At 47.2% G+C, this 17,141-nt stretch overlaps 1 protein-coding gene across 1 annotated transcript in view; it reads left to right on the top strand.

Moving 5' to 3' along the window:
• The window catches only part of LOC144162736 (ubiquitin carboxyl-terminal hydrolase 24-like), a 113,518-nt gene that overhangs the window by 44,548 nt on the left and 51,829 nt on the right, over window positions 1-17,141 (top strand). Inside the window, exons 25-33 of the mRNA XM_077693375.1 lie at window positions 1,291-1,398; window positions 2,102-2,206; window positions 3,424-3,509; window positions 4,201-4,288; window positions 4,858-5,034; window positions 6,531-6,712; window positions 8,559-8,730; window positions 11,694-11,859; window positions 12,813-12,971. Of these exons, the coding sequence (XP_077549501.1) occupies window positions 1,291-1,398; window positions 2,102-2,206; window positions 3,424-3,509; window positions 4,201-4,288; window positions 4,858-5,034; window positions 6,531-6,712; window positions 8,559-8,730; window positions 11,694-11,859; window positions 12,813-12,971 (1,243 nt within the window). The remainder of the gene's footprint in view (window positions 1-1,290; window positions 1,399-2,101; window positions 2,207-3,423; window positions 3,510-4,200; window positions 4,289-4,857; window positions 5,035-6,530; window positions 6,713-8,558; window positions 8,731-11,693; window positions 11,860-12,812; window positions 12,972-17,141) is intronic.

Genomic DNA, 17,141 nt, shown 5'->3' with positions numbered 1-17,141 from the left:
TTGCTGATGGAGCACTTCCTGAACGCTCGTGTAACCATGTCGTCGGGCAGCGACTGCCCAGAGAAGGACACCCAGCTTGACACGGTCGCAACCGGCCCGTATAGGTCTTTTTGTTGTCGCCGGCTATCCACTCATTGTACAGTTCGCAGAGCCCGTCCGCGCATGGCCTCCGGAGCGATCGTGAGCGAAGTTCCCGGACGAAGTCCGCCACTTTGTTCTCCAACTCGGGGTGCACCGCTTGACGTCCACGGAACGATCGGTTTTGGGGGTTGCACGCGCACAGCTTAGCTTTCTGGCTCCGCCAGTACCGCACACTTTTCTCCGAAACGCCTAACTGGCGTTGCGCCGCCATATTCCCATTCTGCTCGGTGACTCAATCGCCGTCAGCTTAAACGCCGCGGTGAACTGGCGTCAACTGCCGCCACTCATCTCGGAACCGAGACGTACAGAAATGTATGCACGCACGCACAATAAACGAGTAAAAGACGAAAAACTAGGGAAAAGCGAAATCGAATAAAGGCCTGATAGTGCGAGAGAGCAGTCCGACACGAATGGCGACGGCGACGAACTGCGCTTGCACATTGTTGCCAGACAACGATTTACATTCTGCGAATGACCGCTATATAAAGACGAGGGGTGACTTTTGTGCGGATTTTTTTGGAAAAAAAACTCGACCTATATTCCGGTTTATACGGTAGTGCACTACAATTTTTCAAACACCATGCAGAAACATGGCACAATTTGTTCGTACAATTTGTTTGGCGAACGATGACTACAGTGACACCATCAGCACAGCGAAAACGTGTTTAGTATTAAAGCAATTAGTGTGTAATAACAACGCTACCTTTGGTTCATACGAGGCTACACTTTCAAGAACTGTGTGAAAGTGGTAGGGAAATCAAAACATTTTTATCCTTTTAAAGGCTTCTGAAGAAAAAAAAACACTGAAGAAGTTTGTCAGCAGTTGCATAGTACTGCAGGGCTAAGGCGTGCGCTGCTCCTTTCTCGGTACAATCGTAATCTCGAGTACACTTGAGTATAATTTGAAGCATTGGGAAGTTTTAATTACATGATTGAACTTTGTGCGACATGTCATCACTGCTGCTCTAGAGCTCAAGCTTTATCAATGGATAGGCGGTGATTCCTGCGTACCGAGGTTCTATATCAAAGTGGTTCAAGTTTAACCTGAACTTACCTGAAGGCATGCTGTTGCATAGTTAGAGTTTGGGAGTTGCAACACAAAGCCGGTGGCGAAATGAGGAGCGTGTTCTAGCGTGTGATCCTTTGCAGCTTCCTTTCACCGAGGACCAGAAGAGGCTGTCGCAGTACAAGCTCAAGGAGAACCAGAAGATCCACGTCAAGGTCATCGGCAGCGGGATGGTCCTGCCTTCGGAGATTGTGAGCACCTTCCTTCCTTTCTTACCAAACACCTGTGTGGCATCGTCGTGACATTGTGTGACCATACCTTTCTTTATCATTTTTTTTATTTAATTTCAGCATTTCCATGCTATAAATAGAAGGCCCTGGGGACATCATATTTTTGTAAAAGATCATTTATACTGCCCCTGAAAAAAATGTTTTCACCGTGCATTTGTGTGTGGTAGTAAAGCCAGCTTGAAAGGGGCTCTGTAGGGATACATGGACTGCCACAGAAGTATGTAAAGAAGGCCCCGGGGCCATCATGCCTTCATGCTAATCTTGCACTGACTTCAGAAAAATGTCTTCCCAGAAAAATGTTTGTGTATGGTTGTGGACGGGACTTTACAAGGGGTCGGTGTATGCTGATTCATAGGGATGCACGGGGGTCTTTGGAGGTATCTAATAAAGGATCCAGGGCCTTAATGCTTTAGTATTGGGCTGCCTATATGGCACATAGAAAAACGCACTCCCAGCAATGCATACAAAAATAGTAACGAGGCCAACTTTGGAGATGTGCAGTGTGTATGAGCAAAGTTTACGCATTTATGCAAATATTTCTGCTTGGGAGTTCTCACGAATCTTTAATTTATATTTTTCTTGATGCAGTAAAACCTATTTCTTAGGGTGTTTTTTATGTCTTAACACGAACGTTTTTTTATCGTAACGTCTCTCCCAATCGCAGGAAGAGGACACGGCCGTGCCACCACCATCCACCCAAGTTTCGACCATGTCTGCCGCCACGGCCTCGCCCTCTGCTGGCCAGCAGCCATCGTTTTACCTCGAGCAGGTAAGGCTGAGTTACCATATTTTCACACGTATAACCCACACCAAATGCAAGAATTTCAGTGGCAAAAAAGGGGTGCGCATTATACGCGGGGGTTTTTCCTTTAGTGCAGCTTCACGGCAATGCGCGTTGTGCCGTGAAGCTCCTACGCAGTAACACTGACTAAGCCTTCCGTGGCAGCGATTGTGCAAAACATACAAGGGCAAGGAAGAAAAAACAAGGGCAAGCGCACTCTAACCACTGAATTAGGGAATTGTGACTTTCGCCTTGCAGTGAGTGCATTCTACTTGCTAAATGTATGCCTTTTTTTCTTGTCTACATGGTATGTGATTTGTTGCTTGAGCGGTAGTGTTGGTGCAGCCTTTCCTGTACCAAATGTGTGGGCAATACGCGAGGATTTCTTTTTTCCTTTTTTGGTGGGGTGAAAGAAGGGGTGCGGATTATGTGCAGGGGTGGGCTATACGCGCGAAAATGCGATTTTTCTTTAAAATTCTAGCACCGAAATTCTGCTTTTTTTTTTTTTTTTTTACCAACAGGTTATTCTGTTATAGTAGAGTGGTAGAACTTCACGCACTTAGCTACCTGGCCTTAGCTGAAACATGCTTAAAAAACTGCAGTTAATCAAGGCGCCCCTGAAAACTTCTGAAAGACCACAAACCTTGTTTCTTGGCCCACATTATTGATGGCACAAATTCACAACAGTTTAGAGCATATTGTGCCCGCTTTGAAGAGAGACCAGATAAGTTGACAGCTTATTTTGCTCGCAGTAGCTTCGTACAATGTGGGTTTTGGGCTTTAACAGATGGATTTAGTTTTTCAGAGTAAGGATAAAGTTTATCTGGCCTTTTCTTATGTGTTTTAAATTAGTGTGTCATCGGCTGATTTGAGGGCGTAACAGTTGTCCCGAAAAGTAAAAGTGTGAGAGCCATATGTGTTCGTGCTAATTTTGTTTTGTCTTCCATTGACAGCTTTTTATAACAGTAAAACGAACAGTGCGTCACATTGTAGGGCGAGGGTAATTTTTGGGTGACATTGGCTGCCCTGATGCAACCATTCAGTGCAAGCAGTGCAGAAAAAGTGCAGATCTGTCCGCAGTTCTCTGTCACATTCGCTTGCAGTACTCTGAACGAGTGTAGAATGAATGGTAGGCGGTAATAAATCCTTGGCCTTGCCGTCATGAGTGAGTGCAAGTGCATTGTGTTGTTCTTTCATTCTCGCAGGAGAAGCAGCTTCCGGGAGTGGTCATTTCGAGCGGAGGGAATGTCTTTGAAATGCTCTACCAATTGGCCAGCATGGACGATCCCAGGTTCGTTGGACCTATTGCGGCATTTTCCGTGTTTGGGGATGTTTTGTGGCTGCATTTGCTTTTTGGGATTCACAGAAGGAGGTAATGCACCTCTTACGTGCTGATAAAATAAGTTGAGAGGTGTAGTGACCACTAGTGTGCATTTGTTTCTAATCAGAGGAAATGGGAAGTAATTGCGTGGTACCGTTTTGTTATGAAGGCTGAAGGGTAACATTGTGGGGTCGATTGTGCTGGGAGATTTACTTTTGTGCAGCTCCAGTGCTGATCGAAAGTTCTAATTTTGCTGCTACAAAAACTTTAGCGCACCAAAACAATTTTTTTTTGTTACAAATCCTAAACTGTCCGCACCGCCACTGCATTCTGTCACGACTTCTTGCCTGCTAGAATGTTTGTGCTGTGCCGGCTGCCAAGGAAACAGCACGCACGAGGACTTTTTACGTAGAAGCTTGATTGGTTTCTCACGAAATGATCAAAACCTCATAGTCCTTTCTCATCCTTTAAAAATGGATACCACCTTGTTATTGTTCAGGACTGGGCTGTGCATTGGCAGTTAGATGTTCCTGTCGGCCACGTCAATTAGATCAGCGCTAGCGCAGCCTAATGACAAAAAGCGGCTCCAAGGACGAATAAGTTGAAATGGCCATAATATCAAAATTTCAATTTGTCCTTTCCTACTTTTTTTCTATTGCAGAATTGCCGAGCAGGTTCAGACACTGCTGCACCTGATTCCTCCCGACCCGGCGGTCATTGACTCACTCGACCAAATGTGCATCAACAAGGTAGCCTTCAAACTTACTCCTATACTTGGCGCATCCTCTGTAGGGACTGTGCAACAGGATAGTTGCGCTATCTCATGGGTACTTCCCGAACTACACGGCGGGTAGTCCAGTAAAGAACGCTTGGGAAGTTGCATGGAGGTGGTAACTTTGCAACGTGCGCACGAAGTGTTACACCATGAACTGTGCAAATAATTACACTAATTCTCTTCTGAAAATGAAGATGTATGATTAACAGTGACTCTGGCTAGTATAAGCAGCCAGGTCGATGCCGTTTTCCTTTATTTATGTTGTTTTCCTTATTTACGCCAATGAATGAATCCGCAGTTGTCAATATGGCGAAATTCAGCTCGCTGGATTACATTGTTTCCCTTTGCCAACACCTGTCTAGTAGGTGCCTGTGGCCCACCTATCCTGTTACGGTGCAACAGTGTGGCCGGTGGTGGCACTGCCACGGTGGAGCAGCGTGCCCTTTTCAGGCGTCACATGCTCTCTATAGTGTAATTCAAATGTCCACTGGCCTGTCTGTCTTGTGCTAAAGCCGCAATGTGCCCCTCCTTGTCGTGCTGCAGTCGTCACCGCCGGCGGTCGTGCCCCCACCGCCTCCCCGGCTGTCAGGAGGCAGCCCCAAGAAGAGCGGCTCCCCCGCGCCCAGGGAGAAAGCAGCGGTCGAGGGCCCCGACGTGGTCCTCAGGCGGCTGCTGGATCCCAGCGGCAGGAACCCTTTCCGCCTGCTGTACAACCTGCAGGTGCGTGTGTTGCTCCTCTTGTCCTGTAATGAAACGGGGAATTTGACAAGTGTGGAAAAAAAAAGAGCCTTTCTGGTTAAAGCGGAATAAGGGGAGTTTTGCTGATCATTTTGGAAAAGTAAGAATTGCGGTTACTTTCTGATGATCCCAAATGAGTTTCAAAAGTAGAGGCGCTGAGAGTTCCTACGGCGTGCTCTGAGGAGGAAGGCTGTGCTTATAACATGCTTGTAGGAATGCACACACACAGACACACGTACATACATGACGTCCCACTGAGGGGTGGTTGGTACAGCTAGCTGGAGTGGGAGCTTAGCCACGAAGAGATGATGTGGTGTGAAAGTGGTGAACAAGGAAAATGAAGTTAACAATGAAGGTATGGTTTCGTTCATTTGACTGCTCCTGCATTTCTCCTGATGCACGCATTCATACATATTCACGTACACATGTAGTATTGAATTTAAATTCATTGTATGGAGTGGGAAGTGTTTACGTGCTCCAAAAGTGTGCATGTATGCACGTGCCGGGTGTTTCATGTAACTTGGACCCAGAAAGGAAGTGGGAGGTGTTGATTTTTTAAAAACTGATTACTAATATCCATTTACTTTTGGGTGGACCGTCACAGAGCCGATGTTTTGACAATTTGATTTAGATATTCGCCGCAATAAAAGGAGTAGTTTTCGAATGGTTGAGTATATATGAGACGGAGGTGTCAATACTGGGAGCTTGTGAGCATGAAGTTGCCAGTTCGATTCCTGGCTGTCCCTAACTGGTTTTCTGATGGAGGTAAACACCAGAAGCGCTGGTGGGCGCATGTTTTCAGTGCACCTGAAAGAACTCCGGGTGGCCTAAGTTAATGTAGCCCTCATTTGCAACACACCTCATTTTTCAGGTCTAGCCTTGTCCTAAAAACCCCCTGAATTAGGTTTGAAGGGAAGGTTTTAGAAGACTGTCGCTTTTGGGATTCTGCGTACATGCCAAGCAGCCTGTCAAGTAATATTAGGTGGCACCTGTCGAGAGATCTGTCTCATTATTTTGAGCGCACTATGATAACTTTTTCACTTGAAAATCTAAGAGAGAAAATGCTTGGTTCGAGTTGCGAAGCTGTACAGCTTTTGCTGTTGCTGCTGTATATTGTGAAAACTTCTGTGGTACATCATCATCACCACCACTACCAACACCACCATCACCACCGGCACTGCCACTATCATCACCATCATAGATCATCAGCCCGCTTGTGTTCCTCATAGGACGAAGGCATCTACCAAGTTCTGCCAGCTGTTCCCATCGTGCACTGCCCAAGTCTATTCTTGGCCTTCGAATTTTTTGGTCCTTGTAATGTGCTACGTCTTAGGTGATCACACTAAATGGTCACTTTATAGGTGGTTACTACACCGGAAATTGTAAAGGGTCGTAAATCGGCGCTTTTGAGGCTGTGATCAGCGTGTTGCATAGCCTGGATGCCCACATCTTCTGTCGCCGTTCTTTCAACCCCCCAGGTGCTGAGTGCTCGGCTGATGCCCACCAACCAGGATGCCTGCTCCAATGTGTTCTGTGAGAACTTCCTCCAGGCGGGCGGGCTTTCCCACGTGCTCCGAGTGCTGCACAGGGATGCCCTCCCGCAGGACGTGGACTACGCTGTTCGTCAGGGCTGCTACTTCACTGCTCTGCAGATTACCAGGTGCCGATTTCATACGATTTCATATGATCAAGAAGTTTGCAGGGATAAATTGGTCGCATTTAGCACAGTGCCAGGATAATTCGAGGTCTATGGGAGAGGCCTTTGCTCTGCAGTGGGTGGAGGCAGGCTGATGATGATGGTGATGACGACGACGATGATGATGATGATGATTTTATATGTGTTCTTGGTTTTCTTCTAGCGCAAGTAGCTTTTAATGTGATATTGAGTTTATGTTCACTAGTTATGTTCTCTAGTACTAGCTTATGGGAAAAAGCTCCGTGTTTGCTTTGTCTACGGAGAAGTTTCACAAAGTGATTAAAGGACAGATGTATCTTCGCCCCATTGCATATTCCGGATGTTTATCTTTCGATGAAAAGAACAGTGATAGAAATAGCACATGTAACACGAGATATCTTTCCTCCGAAATTGTGGTGCTACGAAAAATGCTGTTTTGACAAAATGAAGGATGTTTTACGGCAAGTTTACAGTGATTGGGGTAAAGTTTGGTGCGCCAACTTAAGAGCGAGGGATCATAGAGCATGGTAGAGTTACGAGAAAGGGCAGCAAAGCAAAAATTTGTGCCTAAATAACTTGTTGGGACCTATATGGTAATATTTTTTGATGGCATAGTGCCAACCTGAATGTGCGTCACCAGCCACGATAGACATGATGTACAGTCTTTGTCAAAGTTTTGTGGGCCACGGCGACCGTGGCCGGAGCAGGCGCGCGCCCAAATAGGGGCGCTGCGCTTGCCGCTGTCGGCTGGTTGCGCGGCTAAAGAGAGCGAGGGGAACTTTTGATCTTGCTTTTGTAGTGCGTCCGGCGCGACAAGAGCTGCGCAAAGTGCCTGCGCTGAAGCGAAGTGCGCCTGCTCTGAGAAACCGGCCTCGCTGCACTTATCGTGCAAAAAAAAGGAAGCGAGAAAGCTTCCCTCATTCTCTTTAGCCGCGTAACCAGCTGGCAGTGGCAAGCGCAGCGCGCCTGCTCGGCCGCGCGCCTTCTCCGGCCACGGTCGCCGTGGCCCACAAAATTTTGACAAAGACTGTACCAGCGACAGTTGCACTGCGCTGCTGAGCACGAGGTCGCGGGTTCGATTCCCGGCCGCGGTGGCCGCTTTTCTGATGGAGGCGAAAAGCAAAAACGCCCATGTGTACGAGATTTCGGCGCACGTTAAAGATCCCCAGGTGGTCAAAATTAATCCGGAGCCCTCCACTACGGCGCGCATCATCGCCTGCGCTGCGTCGGCGCGTTAAACCCTACAATCAATCAAAACCAGCGACAGTTTTTTGGTGAATGCCCTTTTTTTGTGTGAGCAATGAAGTGTAAAGTTTTAAATTGTAGTTTTTTGAAGCAAAGCTTTCTGCCGCTCTCTGATGTCATTCCACCCCAGACGCACAGGAGAAAGCCATCTTTTTCTGTTGATTATGCGGCTGATCATGGGCTAAGTGAAGCAAAATAAAACGCTTCCCGTGGTCGGAATCGAACCCGGGTTCTTCTCATTATGAAGCCGACATCTATCCGATTCTTCCATTACGGCATGCTCTGAGCAGTTTGGATTCGGAGAGGGGTGCATGGACGTGCAAAATTAGGCACCCATGGAATTCCAGTATCGGTATGGCTCTCTATAGGGACCACAATCGCATCGGGGTTGGTTCGTTTGGTGTTGGACTTGATTTCTTAAAGCTTCGCGTTCTCTTATTGTTGTGGTTTCGGCAGGAGGGTAGTTGATTTTGTTTTGGTTTCTCAACGACAAAGTCATTGATTGATTTCATTTTAATAATAGCCTTGTAAGAAAAATGGAGCCAGCAAGTGCTCATTGTAATTCGGCGGACTGTGCTCGTTTCAGGTACCTCATCTGCGGGCAAAACGTTCCGCACGCCCTCCTCCAGAGCTCCTCCACGTCGTCCATGTCGGGGACCTGCGGAGCACCATCGCCGGTCAAGCCGACCACACCAAAGAAGCTGCAAGTGGACCTGGTGCGGATGACGTCCATTTCGATGGCGACGCCAATCATTAAGGTGGCCCTTTTCAATTCCTTTTTGTTGCGGTTATTCATTTAGTGCGGGGGGGGGGGGGGGGGGGGGGGCACTCTTCGAAATCAAAAATTTAGACACACGTACGATCATTTCGTGCTTTTGTTCGAAAACCAGTGCAAAGTTGTTCTTTTTTATCATGCTACTGGCGCTTTGATGCAACCATGTGGTTCACCAAGGAAGTTTTTTTTTCCTAACTCACCGTGGTGGCTCAGTGGCTATGGCGTTGAGCTGCTGAGCCCTAGGATGTGGGTTCGATCCCGGCTGTGGTGGCTGCTTTTCTGGCGGAAGCGAAAAGCGGAAACGCCCGTGTGTTTGAGATTTAGGCGTGCATTAAAAATCCTCAGGCAGTAAGAATTAATCCGAAGTCCTCCACTACAGTGCACCTCATTGCCCTGGTCTAGCTTTGGCATATTGAACACCCAAAATTTTAATTTGAAGTTTTTCTCCTGGAGTGAAACATTAGTTCACAAGAAAAAAAAAATCTGCAGAAATTCAGAGAATTGTCACTAATGTGTAGCATTCTCATGCTACTTGTCTGCATCATGAGTTCTTTATAGCCAGATATTGGTGTGAGTAGTCAGATGCTTTGGGTTGTTTTATTGTTTTTAAGTTTTCCTTCCCACCAATGATGTAAATTTACACCATTATAGTGATTAAGTGCCTTTACTTTGATGAAAATAAGGTATTTTTTCTCCCCTTTAAGTGTAGGGCAGGGTAGGTCCATTTTTTCGTTTTTTTTATTTGTGTTTTAGTGGCTTGTTTCCAGGCTGTTTATTGTAGTCTGTTTTTTTTTGGAGATGTATGAGATGCATATTTTTATTTTCTTTGTTTGTTTTTGTAATTTTATTTGTTTTTACCTGTGTATTCTATTTTTTTTTTTTTTTTTCCCAAGGTTCTGTCTGACCAGGGGTGGTATTCTCGTAACTGTCCCTTTTGAAAACGTCCCTTTTGAGTCCCTTTCATCGTGATGTACTTCCGGTTATGCAGTGGGCGTTGGCAGTAGGTTTGTTGCGCTTGCGTTACGTCACTTCCGGTTGTTTGCTTTTAGCCAATCAGGGCTCGCCAGAAGGGACACTTTTGAAAGGGACGCAAAAGGGGCAAAACTCGAGAATACCACCCCAGTTATCTCCATTTACACTATTATAGTGATTAATTGCATTGACTCTGGTAACTATGCATTTCTATGCAATTGCAGGGCATTACACAGTCCTGGCTGGGGAGTGTACTTGGTGAAGAATTCTACACATTAAAAGCAATGATTCACAGATGTCTGAATGTGGGACGTGGGACTATGGTGATTCATTGGGAACAGTGAATTGGTTGCATAATGGGAGGACGCATATATAGTTGGGGCTTCATTGTACCAACAAATATTTTTTCTCTTATTACAGGATAGTATGTATGCCTGCTACAGGAAATGCTTGTGCCACAATGAATGTTGCGTGCTTATTATTAATGCAACCCATGTCGTATCGTTGTACAGTGTAGACCATTTATAACGTAACCGCTTATAGTGCGGGACCGGATATAACGCGGGTTTTTGCGACCACCGGTTTGCCTCCCATAGAACTCAATGCATAAGCATACCGCTTAAGATGCGGTTGGCCGAAGCACAATACCGTTTATAGTGCGGTTTTTCGGCGGGTCTGGTGATCGACCGGCGCAGCTGTGGCATCGTTTTAGGGTAGCAAAAGAAAAAAAAAAAAGGTGAAATCGGCCATCTGACGCAGCGTGCACCCCTTGCCCTCCTCTAACGTAGACACCCAAAGAAAAAAAATAGGCACCCTTTAGTTCGTGCGTACCTGATAACCACAACTGACCTTGCTTGATGCATCTCGGAAGATAGCGACAGTCTCCCTATCCGCGCGCGGCAAGTTGATTTTATTAATCGGGAACCGCATGGCCCGTTTTCGCGCACGAATCGCGCACATCAGCGTAGCGCGTTTTTTTTTTTTTTTTTTTTCGTGCTCGTGTCGACGATTCCGCGCTCGCGGTGGCTTCGCATGGCAGTGGGAGGAGCCTGACGACTTGCACCAATGGGGAGACGCGCTCCGAGCCGGCTAGCCGCGCCAGAGATGTTTAGGCTTACCACCGCGGTATTTTTTGATGGGCGCTTTCACAAGCAGCGTGGATGGCAGTTTATATTCCACTTTTCGCCCACATTATTAGCTCCTTTCTTGCATGAGCATCTTCGCTTGCGCCCCGTGCGGCATTTCAGCGAACGGTTAGAAGCGGTCACTGGAACTTACTGGAACGGCCTGCACCGCTTCACGGCCAGTGCCGACGCCATGTTGCCGCCTTTTACCGCGCCGCTCACACCACGCCAGTTGTATCCGCGCTGGCGTGCACTGCACGTTTTCGCGATACCAAATCTACCACGCGGTTCACGCTTTAGAACGTTGTTGCTGATAAGCCACCGCTCTTTCCCTTTCCGAACATTCGAGCCGCGCGAAGCCGAAGATTTCCACCACCAGTACGTTGCGCTGATAAGCAGCCGCCTTCGGCATCGTGAACGCAAGGTGGGGTAAAAAAAAAAAAAAATCCCGCTGGCGTTCTTATCACGTCTTGCGGCATCTGTTCATAGATGCTAAAAACGCAGCCATGGTCTCAAAACAAACACAACGGAAGTTAAAGCCGCGCTCGCCGTTTGTGAGACTGCGCTTTTGCCCTGCAGCAGCGGCTGATGTTAAAAATAACACGAAATATAGACCGTGCCTCCGTTTTTAAGTGCTGTGCGTTTGAGTGATGATAAATATAGGTTGACTTGAGAGATAGGTGGCGATGTGGTTGAATTCGCGCGTGTTTTGGTTATAGTGCGGTACCGCTTATAGTGCGGATTTTTGCGGCTCCCGCGACATACGTTATAAGCGGTCTACACTGTATTTCGCATTCTTTCTGATCTCCTTGATGGTGGAATTCACGCCGCATGCCCCCAACCCTCGCAGACGATGAGCCGTGCCCTGCTGGAGGAAGTGGTGGACTCGCTGGTGCGGGTGGCCTGGGCGGCCGCGGCCGGGCAGCTGCGCCTGGCCAACTCGCCGCTGCCCACCCGCGAGGGCACCCACTTCTCGGCCACCGTGGGTGGACGCCGCAGCCGCCAGAGCAGCACAGGTACGACAAGGACGGCAAAGGGGTGGACGGGGGATTGTGTCCCTGCACTCTGTCAGTTTGGTGTAGTAACTCCCCCCTTCTCCAAACTTCTTCTCTTCTTTCATACCAGGTTTGGGGCTATTGTAATCTCCTTCTTTTCTACTGTATCTTACAGGAGGAAGACAACAGGAGGGGTGTATTACAGGTGGTTTGTCGAGCAATTTTTTTGTTCCAAGATAGGTACAAGCGTGGCACTTTTTATGCGATGCGGAACGTTGATTAAACGTATTGCACAAACATGGCAAGTAGAGAGAGTTGGCACGCATTCATACTGGGAAAGAAAAAAAGACTGGGACAAAAAAGGAGACAAACATAGTCTCCTTTCTCGTTCCAGTGTTTCGTGTGCTCCTTTTTTTCTTCTAGTTGATTAAACATGTTGAGATGCCGCACGCCACCCATAAGTGGACCTAAAAAATACCAAGCCACCCTTATTTAGAAAAAAGAATGCGCCGAATTGGGCCAAGAGAACATTTTGCAGTACAAAAAAAAATCGCGGGGTCTTGCAAAAATCTTTGCACTGCTGGGGCCCAATGGCATCTCATGGAGGTGGAGCGTTGATAGGGCGGAACGCCTGTTACTTGTACCTTTGTCTGACGAAAGGGGTTGACAAAAAGATCTTGCTGATAGTTGAATAGTTTGCAATTTCAACTTCTCATTTCATTCTAAGGTAATATGATGCCCCTGTTAGTAACAGTAACAGAGATGTGAGAAAAACTGCACACGCCTAGATTTCGCAGCCGCTTATAACTACAGGAATGCGAGCGTATATGCATATGGCATTTATTTGTTTATTCATTTATTAAAAGTACCTTACAGGCCCAGCAGGGCATTGAAGTGAAAATTACAACAAAATAACTGACAAAGGAACGGACAAATAACGGACCATTACCTTTCCTTTCCTTCTTCTCACGCAGGCAGTGCAACCAGCAGTGGCAGCGATGGCGAGAATTCGTCGGGGCTCCACGGGGGGATCTGCGTGAGCCAGGACGTGGTCGATCGCAGGGATGCGCTGCTGGCCCAGGAGGCCCTCAGCTTCCTCTTCTCCTGCCTCGAGCTCAGGGAGGACGCCTCGGGTAAGTGCGCTGCTCGCTTTCCCCTTGCTTTTGTTCCCTTTTGTATTAGATTCTTTTTTTGTATCGCATTCTTTTTGTATGTTGCTCTTTTTGTATTCTTTTGCATGTGGTATATACAGTCGAATCTCGCTACAACAAATTCCGCTTCAACGAAATTTCCGCTTCAACGAAATATTATCAATTCCTTGTCGGCTAGTCATAGAAGTCAGTGCCACAAAGTCCTCGTCGCAGCGAACCATTTGTCTGACTTGCTTTCCGCTTCAACGAAATTTCCGCTTCAACGAAATATTATCAATTCCTTGTCGGCTAGTCATAGAAGTCAGTGCCACAAAGTCCTCGTCGCAGCGAACCATTTGTCTGACTTGCTTTTCGCTGCAACGAAATTTTTGCTCAGTGGGGCTGGGGTTGAACATTTACTTTACGATAAAATAAGCATAATACCAGCCATCTGTAACTTCTTATATACTTCGGGCGATTAGTTTCACCAAAAACGTGTGCCTTGGGCCCACACTGCACCCATAAACAAAAACAAACTCATAGATGGATGCCATTTTTTGCTGGTGATAATGTGGCTGGTGTCGTCTTTACACGAGGCGCAGGCCCGGTTTTCTAAGCCGGGCCTACAGCCAATCCAGTTCAAATGCCGCTGCGCGAATGTGCTTTCTTGGCGCTCTGCCATAATGTATGCAATGTGAGCAGCCCTTGTTCAGTTTTTTTTCTGCCATTTTTCAAAGTCCATTTTTCAGAAATATTGTTTTCATTTTAAGTCTAACCCGCGTTACCTTATCTTCACCGTGAGCGTGCGGTCGCGATAAATTCAAGCACGTGTGGCCTGCCAGCCAAGGTGAGATGTCGCAGTGCTCTTTACGGGCAGGTAAAAAAATATAATCATTGGTATGTTGGTTATCAAATAAACACAGTGTAACTGCACGTAAACAATGCATTATGCGGTCAATGATGTAGATAATATACAGGGCATTTTTTGTTGCCCTTCCATGGTATGTGTGGGCAGATTTTGCCTCAACGAATTTTCTCTTCAAAAATGGCAGCATCTCCACTGCATGGATGATGGCGAGGGTGCGGAGTATGGGGACTCGAAATGACATCCAAATTGTGCCCCGAGTGACATCCGATTTGCACCGCAACCATCATTCGATTTGAGCCGTGAGTTGCACCCTGATTATTCCCTAAATGAAACTGCAACTCACGGCTCAAATCGAATTTTGCTTGATTTTCGCTTGATGGTGGTGTGCGCACGGATGGACGCGGGCGGACATTGGGAGGTCCCAAGGTACTCCGCACCGTTACAGGCGAGGGAGTAAGCCATTTGACTCTCGGGTACTAACTCACGGTTGTAGCCCAATGGGTAAGACGACTGACACTAACTCTGTCCGGTCTACCAGACACAGGCTAGAATCCTGCCGGTGCCTGCGTGATTTTTTGCGATTGTATATGCTATGCGCACGGACGTGGACAGACATTGTACGATCCTAAGGTACTCCGCACTTAAAACTTTTTCGCACATCCCGTCAATTTTGTTGTGGCGGGATTCGACTGTATTTTGGGGGTGGGGTGGGCAACGAGTGTTTCCATAAGCCACCTGTCTGTCTGCAAGGGGTTTCGGAACGGGGGCAATGCTGTCATTGGGCGAAGGGAAAAAGAACACTAGGCAACGTAATCACGCGCTTGTTTTCTCTGCCTCCGGGCATGTTTTCCACACTCAGCTCGTTGGCTGAAATATTCGTTCATGAGAGTGCATTGTTGTTGCCTGCTGACTACCGTGCCCCACTGTTCAGTTATTGCTTCCTCACTGATGACATCTGGCGACAGAGCTTTTCCTTTTTTCACTTATACGTTTTACGTGCGAGCAGTGTGCCCATTCTAGCTTATGTGAACCTTGGCACGCTCGTTTTGTGTGAGCTAAGCAATTTTGCACAGCTTTGGTGTCATGCGGAAAAGCTTGCCTGAAGGCGCATTTCTTGCTGTAAAGCTTTCATTAGAAGGGTGTGTCTTGCAGCAGAGTTAACTTTTGCGCCGTCATTACTTACAGATTTTACTATTCGAAAAATGTGAATACTTTGTATGTGAAAACTGCGCCGTGAAGCAAATCAAATCAAATACAGTGTAGACCGCTTATAACGCATGTCGCGGGAGCCGCAAAAATTCACACCATAAAGCGGTACTGCACTATAATCAAAACATGCGCGAATTCAACCGCATCACCACCTACCTCTCAAGTCATCAAATATTTATCATGACTCAAGCGCACAGCACTTAAAAACGAAGGCACGGTCTATATTTCGAATTATTTTTAACATCAGCCACTGCTGCAGGGCAAAAGCGCAGTCTCACAAACGGCGAGCGCGGCTTCACTTCCGTGTTTTGAAAGACCATGGCTGTGTTTTTAGCGTCTATGAACAGATGCCGCAAGACATGATAAGAACGCCAGCGGGATTTTTTTTTTTACCCCACCTTGTGTTCACGATGCTGAAGGCGGCTGCTTATCAGCGCAATGTACTGGTGGTGGAAATCTTCAGCTTCACGCGGCTCGCATGTTCGGAAAGGGAAAGAGCGGTGGCTTATCTGCACAAAGTTCTAAAGCATGAACCGCGTGGTAGGTTTGGTATCGTGAAAACGAGCAGTGCATGCCAGCGCAGATACAACTGGCGTGCTGTCGGCGGCGCGGTAAGAGGCGGCACCATGGCGTCGGCACTGGCCGTGAAGCGGTGCAGGCAGTTCCAGCGACCGCTTCTAACCGCTTGCTGAAATGCCGCACGGGGCGCAAGCGAAGATGCTCATGCAAGAAAAGAGCTAATAATGTGGGCGAAAAGTGGAATATAAACTGCCATCCAAGCTGCTTGAGAAAGCGCCCATCAAAAAATACCGTGGTGGTAAGCCTAAACATCTCTGGCGCGGCCAGCCAGCTGCTCAGAGTGCTTCGAATCTCCCGCCATTAGGTACACGTCTCCCCATTGGTGCAAGTCGTCAGGCTCCTCCCACTGCCACGCGAAGAAGCCACGGCGAGCACGGAATCGTCGACCTGAGCACGAAAAAAAACAAAAAAACTCACGTGCAACGCCGATGTGCACGAGTTGTGCACGAAAACGGGCCATGCGGTTCATGATTAATAAAAACAATTTGCCGTGCGCGGATGGGGCGTCTGTCGCTATCATCCGAGGTGCATCAAGCAAGGACAGTTGTGGTTATCACGTACGCACAAACTAAAGGGTGCCCATTTTGTTTTCTTTGGGTGTCTACGTTAGAGGAGGGCAAGGGGTGCACGCTTCGTCAGATGGCTGATTTCATCCTTCTTTCTTTTGCTAACCTAAAACGACGCCTCAGCTGCGCTTTTCAATCAGCAGACCCGCCAAAAAACCGCACTATAAACGGTATTGGGGTTCGGCCAACCGCATCTTAAGCGGTATGCTTATGCATTGAGTTGTATGGGAGGCAAACCGGTGGTCGCAAAAACCCGCATTATATCCGGTCCCGCACTATAAGCGGTTACGTTATAAATGGTCTACACTGTAGTAAGTTCTGTGTGATAAGTATGTGAAGCTTTGGGTATATAAAATTACACTAAACTGTTGTTACAACAAAATCACTTTAGTTGAAGTTGTTTGCATTCAGTTCCAACTACAGTGCAGGGACAGAGCATCACCTCAATTTTTAAGAAAGTACTGCTTGTAAGGAAGCCAATTTTCCATCCTGACGGCTTCATTATAATGAAGGTTTACTGTGTACGATTATCGATTAGTTCTAGGGGTGTGCGAATACTCGAATATTTGAATATGAATCGAATAGTACCCCCACGAACAATTTGATTCGAAAATCGAATACCTACTATGTGATTTTTCGAATAAAATCAAATAGTGGAGTGAAGTTTCCAAACGTTTCGTGGCTTCGCGAAAGTGAGAGATGTCGGCACACGCTAACGCACTGCTGCTACACCGTCTGTTCGGCAAGTTTCATTCAAATCGCACTTTCGACGAACGCGCCTTGCAGAGGCCGTAAATTTTATCCCGCTGCACGGAGTAATCTGCGATTGCGCTGATAAGACCCTTTTTTTGAGCAGTCGCTGTCAGCTCTGGCCGCCATGTTAGGGCAGCTTCTGGTAAAGACCGCCGCTGTTTTGACAGCACTTTTGTTAATTGAAAATCAAAAGCGGTT

This window comes from Haemaphysalis longicornis, unplaced genomic scaffold, assembly GCF_048455015.1.
Source record: "Haemaphysalis longicornis isolate Haplotype H1 unplaced genomic scaffold, Haemaphysalis longicornis Haplotype H1 scaffold_12, whole genome shotgun sequence".
Taxonomy (NCBI): domain Eukaryota; kingdom Metazoa; phylum Arthropoda; class Arachnida; order Ixodida; family Ixodidae; genus Haemaphysalis; species Haemaphysalis longicornis.
This window is presented reverse-complemented; position numbering and strand designations above follow the sequence as displayed.